The following is a 10,030-nucleotide window of genomic DNA, read 5'->3' on the forward strand; positions in this document are numbered from 1 at the left end:
TGCCTCTTGCACACCCCCCACTGGTGATATGCCCGAAGCCAAGGTACATGCCCTTGACCAGAATCGAACCCAGGTCCCTTCAGTCCCCAAGCTGATACTCTATCCATTGAGCCAAACCGGTCTCAGCTTGTTTTGCTTCTTTAGAAGACCCTCTCCCCTAGCTCCTGAGGGAGGATGGCTTCTCTCTACCTCTTGTGTGGCACTGCTGGGTTCTAACCAATGCTTGCTCAAATAAGCTCTCGAACATTTTAATGTACTTCAGTGTATCTTTTAAATTACGAAATGATTAACTTCATGGCGTCTTTTAATGCACCAATGTACAATGGAATGAAATATCCCCTTTTCACCGAGTGTACCTTTTCCACTGCTCTCTCTTAATCTCCTTGAACAGATTCTTAAGCATCTCCACGTCTTTCCACAAAACACACCAGAACTTTTGTTTTCTGGATTTTATTTATGCTTCCTTAACAAAACCGGGCACACATATTCTTTTATAAAGTTGACCATGCATGTACCCTTGAAGGACTAAAAAATAAATGCAACCGTCTCCCTTCAACTGATGGACTTATACTTGATCCACTGATTGGCGCCGCGGACTTCAAAGGGCGGGCTGTCTTTGTAGAGGTGATGGGCTATTTCTTCCAGAGGCGGCTCCGGGTCCGTGATGGCGAACTGGGCCGCGTCCTCAATCTCCTTCCTCACGTCCACGTCGATCTCCTTCAGCTCCTCCACGCTGGCCAGCTGGCCGGTGACAATCCTGTCGCTGAGCTGCATGATCGGGTCCTTCTTGTTCCGCACGCTCTGGATCTCCTCCCGGGAGCGGTAGCTCACTCCGGGGTCGCTCATGCTGTGGCCGTGGTAGCGGTAGGTCTGCAGCTCCATCACGATGGGCCCCTTCCCGGAACGGCAGTGGTCGGCGGCGAACTTGGTGGCCTCCCGGACGCAGAGCACGTCCATGCCGTCCACCCTCAGCCCCGGGATGACGTGGCCCCGCTTGTAGTACTCGGTGCTGGCGGCCGCGCGGGTGGTGGCCGTGCCCATCCCGTAGAGGTTGTTCTCGCAGACGAACACGCACGGCAGCTTCCACAAGCTGGCCATGTTGAAGGCCTCGGCGATCTGGCCCTGGTTGGCGGCGCCGTCCCCGTACAGGGTCAAGCTGATCTCCTTGTTGCCCTTGTACTTGCAGGCCAGCGCGATCCCGGCCCCCATGGGCCCCTGGGAGCCCACGATGCCGTTGCCCCCGTAGAAGTACTTGCCGTACATGTGCATGGAGCCCCCTTTCCCCTTCGCGCAGCCCCCCCTGCGCCCCGTCAGCTCCGTGAGGATGGAGCGCACGGACAGCCCGCGCGTGTAGCACAGGCCGTGCGCCCGGTAGGAGGTGATGACGTGGTCGGTGGCCTGGATGCCGGCCTCCAGGCCCACGCAGCAGGCCTCCTGGCCGTCGCACAGGTGGCAGAAGCCGCGGATGAACTTCTGCTTGTACAGCTGGTCCGCCTTCAGCTCCATGCGGCGGATCACCTGCATCGTGCGGTAGTACTTGAGCCCCTCCTCCCGGGTGAGCACGGCCTTGACCGGGGGACCTTTTTCCAGCCGGTGGAGCTCGCATTTCTTAATGTCAAACGTGGCCTGGTTGGAAAAGTTACCGGTTGCCCCCAGCATCTTGTTGGCTGGCTTCTTCTTCGGGATGTTGCGGGGCAACATGCGGGACATGGCTGCGGCGAACATCTTCCTCATGGAGGTGGGCAGGCCAGGCAGGCACCTCCCAACTGCCCGGAGCCCCGCGCCTCCTCCTCCTCCACGCGCACGTAGCGACACAATGGCCCGGCTGGTGACAGCGGCCTCGTCATGGGCGCCTGGCCAATCGCCTGCCACCAGCCTGGAGTGATGGGTTTTTACTGGGCCTTCCAACTGTAAAGTGAAAAATAAAGGTTGTTTCTGATGCCGAGAGACCTGGCTGAGCTGCACATGGATCTTAAGGCTATTGGCATTGCTGCGCCATAAAAATCGGCCTTCGGACTGAAAGGTCCCAGGTTTCATTCCTGTCGAGGGCATGTACCTTGGTTGCAGGCACATCCCAAGTAGGGAGTGTGCAGGAGGCAGCTGATCAGTGTTTCTCTCCCATCTATGTTTCTAACTATCCCTCTCCATTCCTCTCTGTGAAAAATCAATAAAATATATTAAAATTAAAAAAAAGGGAATTGAGTTCTTTTTCCCTGCTGAATGCTACAAAGCAGTGCTTCCTGGCCATGCATCCATGGAAGAGAGGGATAAACGCAATTTCTAAGGCACACCAGAGTCCTGCCAGTTCAAACCGGAGATATTCTCATGGATAGTTCTATTACATATTTTTAAAAATCCTTAACATATGCATGAAAGTTTTAGCCTACTTGAAAATATGCCGTATGTAGTTTAATGTAAAAAAAAAATCTACAAATTATCGCTTCTCGGCCTTTTGGCTAAGATCAAGTGTAAAAAAAAAAAATCTACAAATTATTTGCAGTTTAAATACTTAAAAACAAAAAAAGTAAAAAAAAAAAAGTTGGTGCTCCAGCAGAATACACCACATTCATCCTTTTAGCTTCCAGCACCTGTTTTCACCTGGGGAGGCAGTGAAGCAGGTACAAACCCCAGCCTGAGAATAATAATAGTCTAAACCAGTGATCAGCAAACTCTGGCTCTCGAGCCACATGCTTCTCTTTGGCCCCTTGACTGTGGCTCCTCCACGAAATACCATGGCATGAGTGAGCTATTTTGAAGATGTGGTATTAGAAGAAGTTTAAGTTTAAAAAATGTGGCTCTCAAAAGAAATTTCAATCGTTGTATTGTTGATATTTAGCTCTGTTGACTAATGAGTTTGCCGGCCACTGGTCTAAACCCAATAATAAGCTTTGATTGGGGTGAAGAAATTGAAGGCAGGGCTGAGATACAGATTTATGTAACAAGTTTTTTTATATGGCATCTTTCTTATAATCCTGAATTCTGTCCAGCCAATTTTAGTCCTATTTTCTGACCAATTTACTTTTTAAAAATATATATATATATATATTTTTAGTCATTTCCTATAATGTCTTTAACAGGTTTATTTTCCCCTAGAAAATATCAAGATTCAGATGATTTTGTCTTTTGCTTTTATAGCAATCTAAATAGTACCAGTATTAGTCTGGAAAATTAAAAGCATGTTCTTACTAATGCCTCTTTATATAGTAAACATTAAAAAGTGTAATTTTTTAATAAAGTGACCCACTCAACAATATATAGTTTAGACTGAAGGAGAGCAATACTGTGTTTGCTTAAGCAACTGGTAACAGTTCAATTACAGGACAAAAGAAGTCTTTGGTCTAGGATTACAAAGATCACATATCCTGTTTCCATTTTATGCTTTTACTACGAAGGTGATTTTGTACTTGAATAAATCAATCAAGTCTAAAGATCCTGTTCTATTTAGACTGTTAAGTAATTCACCTTAATGTATACTATTTTTTATCCACTGCCTATTTGTAAGTAAACATACAAATAAAATACAAAATTCCTGTTTGTAAATAAATTCTTACCCAAATTGCCCTAGGGCATATTCAAAGCAGCTGCTTTCTCGTCATCTAGTTGCAAGTATTGTTTTGGACACATCTTTTGATAGGCAGGAAGGATAAAGCAACTTATTAGAAAGTTACAATTTCTCTTAAAATTCCATCCTCCTCACACCTTCTCAACCTACTCATCATAATGGGTTTCATTTCTTCACTCATTTTAAAATTCTGCTGTTGGGAATTCGTGGGCTTCTGTGATGTTTGCTCCCTCTTTGATACTTAGCCTGTCTCTGCTGTTCTCTTTCATTCCTGCAGGTATTGGAGATCTCCGGGGAGCATTATCTCCATGAGAATGAGAAAAATGACACTGCAGGATGGAACAGTAGTGTTAATGGGTCACTGAGTGACAGCTGAGCCTTCTCTCAGAGGTACAGCAAGCCTAGCACTGCCAGGGACACAAGAGCTATAAAGTAAAGTGTGCCAATTTAATCTTGTCACACACAGCCTGGGCTGCAGAGATAGAGCTCCCCTTAAAAGCCCAGTGTGACAAGGCTAAACCCGACTCCTGCCAGAGGAGAAACATGCAAAGATGCCAGTTGGGAAATACCTGTGCTACAGGTCGCCACAGAAAAGGGACCTTTTTTTTTTATTCAACAAGCTCTGGTTAAGATAATAAAATGTGACACTTCCTGTGACTTTTTGGACATTATTTACCCTATATCTTATAAACTATCTTACTCAGATAGAAGAAATAATAGTTGCATAATATGAAGACAAAATATTTCCACTAAATTGATTAATCCTGATAATAATTTCTGAATGTTTACAGTATTTTTAAACCCATTCACATTTTCAAAGTAAAGGTGAAATTTTCAGATGCCAGTGTAAAAAACTTTCCAAGGAGCTCTTCTTATCTTCCTCTATCTAGACAAGTTTCAAGCTAAGCATAGACAATATCATTAATGATATGTTTTTCTTCAAATGTCTTGTCATTATTCAATAATAGGTTTATTACCAAACAGAACTAAGAATGTTGTGAACTGGACCTCTCATCTACATGTTCACCACTGAAATGTTTGCAATTAAAAATCCCATAAATTCTAAGATTTTAATTAACACAGAAACTCACTATTTTAATATATTTGAAATTAAGGGAAAACAGATGAGCAATTTTTATAAGGCCAATGGTAGGCTTTACACTTAATTAATTAAAAAAAAAACTAATAAAAGAGAAGCTAGTGATTATAGCAGCAGTCATTCATGTCAGTGTGACAGAATTTCACATTTCATGTCTAATGGCTGATCCTAAAGGGGCATTTCTGAATTTATCTTTAAAGTGTCACTCCCATTGCATCAATAGCATATAAAATATTTTAAAATGAGTGACAAGGAAATGTTAAAGGGAAAAAAAAGAACAGTGTGTTTGAAGGATATTTAAATTCATCCAGTAATAATTGCATATTTTGCCAAATGTTAAGTTAATATACCTGTTAAAAAGTGAATATTTCTAGATAAATAATATTAGAGTTCATTATATGATTAGTGTCAATATGTTTTTTGTTTTTTTCGTAGCACTAAGATTTGATGATTCGGAGTGATAAATAAGAACTTACTTTAAAAAAAATCGAGTTATATAATATATAACTCATTAAAAGTTTTACCCATTTGGTCTTTATCTACTTTGGGGAAAGAGAAAATGTCAGTACCATATATTCTGCAAAATAATGGCAATCAAGCAAGTTTTCTCTTTAATCTATATAATAAAAAGCCAGGGTCAGAAGGACAGTTACAACTGAAGGTTCTACCAGACAGGAAGTCAGTGCTAGGTTGCTGTGGTGACTCAGCACTGACTGGGGCTGCTGCCGGCACCCTAACCCAGCACTGACTACCTAGGGGTCTGCGGATCAGGCCCAGAGAGAGACCCGCAGAGAGAAGGGCAGGGTCTGATCCACAGCCTCTGTGTTAGACATTGATCAGGACTTGCCTCTCTTTCTCTCAAGGCCTGGCCAACAGCCCGGCCTCCATTTCTCTCCAGGTCTCCACTGGGCTGCTGATCAGTGCCACCTTTCTGATCAGGCCTGGTTAATAGGCCCAGAGATGCTGACTGACATATAAACCAACCAATCAGAACCAAATCTGGGTGAATGTAAGGAGCCAATGGCTGCCTAGGAGGTAGAGCTTTTTATGCTGACTGGCATAGAAACTGACCAACCAGAACCAAATTGGCCAACAGAGAAGGGCAGTTGGGGGTGACATCAGGCAGGCAGGTAGGCAGAGAGGTTAGGGGCAATCAGGCAGGCAGGCAGAGGGGCTAAGGGCAATCAAACAGGCAGGCAGGTGAGTAGTTAGGAGCCAGTAGTCCCAGATTATGAAAGGGGTGGCTGACTACAGGTGTTGGACATCTTCTGAGGGGTCCCCAATTAGAGCGGTGCAGGCTAAGCTAAAGGAACCCTCCTTCATGTACAAATTTCATGTACTGGGCCTTTAGTGTTATAATAAGTGAGGTCATTACAGAACAGTTTAGAACTGTTGGCAAACTTTTTTTTCTTCTCCTTCCTATCATAATTCTAAAGTATCTATCCTATATAATAAAAGGCTAATATGTAAATTGACCAAGGAGCAGAATTATCAGGTCTCTATGATGAGCACTGACCACCAGGGGCACAGGCTGGGCTGAGGGATCCCCTCATTGTACAAATATTGTGCACCAGGCCTCTAGTACAGTGGTCACCCAGTTTTGTTTTTTTGTGTTTTGCTTTTTTAATATATTCTATTGATTTTTTACAGAGAGGAAGGGAGGGGGATAGAAAGCTAGAAACTTCAGTGAGAGCAACATCGATCAGCTGCCTCCTGCACACCCCTACTAGGGATGTGCCTGCAACCAAGGTACATACCCTTGACCAGAATCAAACCTGGGACCTTTCAGTCAGCAGGTCAATGCTCTATCCACTGAGCCAAACCAGTTTTGGCAGTCACCAGGTTTTTGAGCCTCACAGACCCATCAGTGGTCCACTGGTTGTCGACCGCGGCTCTAGTATATATATAAAAGGCTTATATGCTAAGTGTCCTTCCCTCCATCAGGTTAATGATGTCACATAATAACACCTGGCTTCCTCTTCCTAATGACCAGCCTCCTTGGAGTTTCTTCAGCCCAGGAACACTGGTGGAAACACTTTACACTGTAACCAAATGTCTGTGAAGTGTTTTACAGTGTCTCGTGTTTCATCTCACTTTATCCGCACAAAAGTCTTGGAGTAGGTAGATAGGAGACGTGGTGAAATCCTATTTTCTTTTCATTAGCTGGAAAATGGAGATTTAAAAAGCTTAGAAATTTGACCTGACTAAAAGGAAGTAAGAAACAGTGGACCTTGAAATGACTTCAGGTTTTCTCACTGCAAGTAATATAGTCAAACATTGCTGCAGTTAAATATTTTACCTTTTGTTCTCCCTGTATGATCTACAATAATATTAGCTTTGTGTTGATATTTATTGCTGTGTTGCTGACAATTACCTAAAAGAGAAGTTGGGATGCTTCACTGGGCTGGAAAAAGTCTAGCTGAATCAGAAAGCAGGTCTAATTATGCAAGTGTATTCTATATCTATAAAAAGCTAAGTTGACTGGCACATGCACAATACATATAAAGCTCTCATTGGTGCCAATCATACATATATGTTTTGATCTCTCATTGTCAATCGTGAATTTGGTTGATACTTCTATTATAGAGAAAGGTCGAATAGCAATATTAAAATATTTCTTCTAATTAATTTCCTCTCATGAATTCATAAGCTGGGCCTCTAGTCTACATTATTTAAAGTCCATGGCCGTAATACTGTAACAACCAAACAACCAGTCACCATGAAATGCATGAAGCACCTCGGTCCCTCCCTTGAAGCCTATAGGCTTCAATCACAGCAAGGCTGGGGGCCAGCAGGTGTGATGAGGTATGTGCGGGTGGGCAGGACCATGAACATGATGGGGCACACACTTGTGGGCGCCATTTTGCATGCTGGGCTTCTAGTCATTATATCAAAATTCAGGACAAATTACCATGGAGGGAAGATTTGATTAGAAATAAGAGATAAAGTGATAGTGTTTCTCATTCCACCTAGAAAGTGATAGTGTAAGAAAAGGAAAGATGTTATGGGTTAATTTTCAGTAACAACTTTTGGAACCACCATCTTTTTCTTACTGGATAATACCAGACATATGAGTCATTGTAGCCAAAGTACTTACCTCCTACTCTTAGAGTTTGAAACCAAATTCTAGCAGATAATGATAAAAGACATCATAATTCAAAACTGTATTTAAAATTTTTTCCAAACATTTTTAATAATGTCCTTATAAATAGAACTTTAACTGAATGTGGCCAGCTGGAATAAAAAATAAAAATTTATATATAATCTGATGTCAAGATTTACTAATGACTAGTATCTCAAACAGTAGAGGAGTCAAGAGTTGTGTCCTGATTTCTGTTCAGTTCTTTGAGTTGTTTTCTAAAACCATAACCTCATTTAAAATAAATATAATCGATTCAATACATATCTCTAAAAAAATAAAAGTAAATTCAACAAAACCCAAGTCAGAGTCAGGCTCATTTCCTCTAAAACTTATTTACACTTCTTGGGAAAGTTCCCCCCACACACACAGATTTTAAATCTCATATACTTAAAAACCCATGTCTCAATTTTTTATTCTTTAAAGACATATTTATTCATAGTAACTTTAATTTTAAAAGCAAAAAAGTACATATTATGAGTGATAGTAAAAATAAATTCTACATATTAAATAGCAAAATGAAGACTTCTTGAACAGTCTTTTATGATATATTAGTTTATCTTAACTGTATCATTTTATGGTGTTTTCTTTATAGGTGGTCTCCAATAACCCTCCCATTCTACCAACTTTGTGTAGACTATTACCTTTTGTTAATATCTATATGCAATAATTTCCTTTGATTTGCTTCCTTGAAGACCTGAGTCACTGAACTAGGTTTAAAGAGAGACAAGGGAATGTTGGCAAAATTCCAAGGCATTGCTGCCCCCTAGAAGGAAGTTTGAGCAGTACATTTGACCATTGCAGACAAATCTTGGGAAAAGGAGACTAAGGAAGAAGGCAACTCTTTTAACAACATACCATTGGCCTCATCATGGTTTCCTTTGCCCCATTTTGTAGCTAAGCTTGGGTGCAGTCTTTGTTATCACATCCTAAACTGAGATTCTGCTAGATCACTAGACTCTCTCAGGAGACCCCTGCAAACATATGCAAACAGGCAACATTTTTTTGGCAGAATATATATTTTTAAAATAATGAAGATGAAATATTAAACTCCATATGTATTAATAGAGATTTAAGGCACTGTTGTAAATATTGCCCAGGTAAGTGATAGCCTAGAATCTCTGCTGGAGACATGAATTTAACAAAGTTTGCTCATTTGATCCTCACAGAGGCAGGTAAGGAAGTTGCTATCACTCTCAATTTCTACATAAGGAAAACCAGGCCAAGAGAGATTAGGTGAAAAGTAAAATGTACAAAGCTAGTAAAAATGTAAAAATATAACATATATTCTTCACTTATTCAGTACATATTATAAAGTAGCTTCCTTCTACCAGTATATGTTCCCCCCCCCCCTTTTTTTAAACAAAGTGGTAAAAACACAATAATGACATTCAATTAGATTTTCCTGTGCTTAATCCAGTTCACAGGGTGTGAGCTCTCAGCTTTTCTGGCACTGCATGTAGAAAAGGACACATCATTATTGAATGACAGAGGAAGCAACACATGAGCAGCTGTTACAGAGACAATAAAACTAATGTATTGCATTCCAGGCATCGGTTACAGTGACAGTTTGTCTTTATTAGGATCAATGATGAGCAAATTAAAAATAGAGTACTGCCAAACTGCAACATACAAAACAGAATATTCTAATTTTGTGAAGTTGTGCTGTCTCCTCTAATTTGGTAATACAGCAGAGCTGAAAAAGCACACTGGGACATATGAAAATCAGGATCTTATAATTATACAGCACCTTATGAATATGAATGCATTTTCTCCGAGCAACCTAAGACAATAGCTGTAGATATTTTATGGAGCTGTTTTTTGTGTGCGTGAGAATCTCTCTGTTCCCACGGACCCACTGTGCATGTAGATTCTGAAATATTTCCATAGTACCCATCACTGTAAATCTAAAAGGCTACCGTGGGAGAAGCCTCAGAGAGGTTTTGAAAGAAAAGGGCCAATAAAATCATCCACATTGGTAAATGAAGACAGTGTACAAGAAGAGTTTAAGCTCAAATATGTGAGGCACTTGTCAATAACATCATATTCAGAAAGCAAGCTTGTTGGCCAATGATTAGAGAAATTTAACAAGCTCCGATTAGAACCTCCAGCTGGCTCAGCAGCTTCCATTCTCTTAGGCCATAGCCCTGCACTGAAATTTATGGTGAATTTTTCTGAAAACATAACTTTCATCTACCCTCATTTATCCCTAGTCTCACCACATTATGAG

General features: G+C 41.3%; 1 protein-coding gene across 1 annotated transcript; it reads right to left on the bottom strand.

The window, feature by feature from the left end:
- Nucleotides 1-552: 552 nt before the first annotated feature.
- On the bottom strand, nt 553-1,734 carry PDHA2 (pyruvate dehydrogenase E1 subunit alpha 2; the record flags this gene model as incomplete). The annotated part of the gene is made up of 1 exon (XM_084880849.1): nt 553-1,734. The coding sequence occupies one exon, from the start codon at nt 1,732-1,734 to the stop codon at nt 553-555; it is 1,182 nt and encodes a 393-aa protein (XP_084736975.1).
- Between the last annotated feature and the right edge of the window lie 8,296 nt (nt 1,735-10,030).

Source organism: Pipistrellus hanaki (assembly GCF_964339955.1).
Source record: "Pipistrellus hanaki genome assembly, chromosome: 1".
Classification (NCBI taxonomy): Eukaryota; Metazoa; Chordata; class Mammalia; order Chiroptera; family Vespertilionidae; genus Pipistrellus; species Pipistrellus hanaki.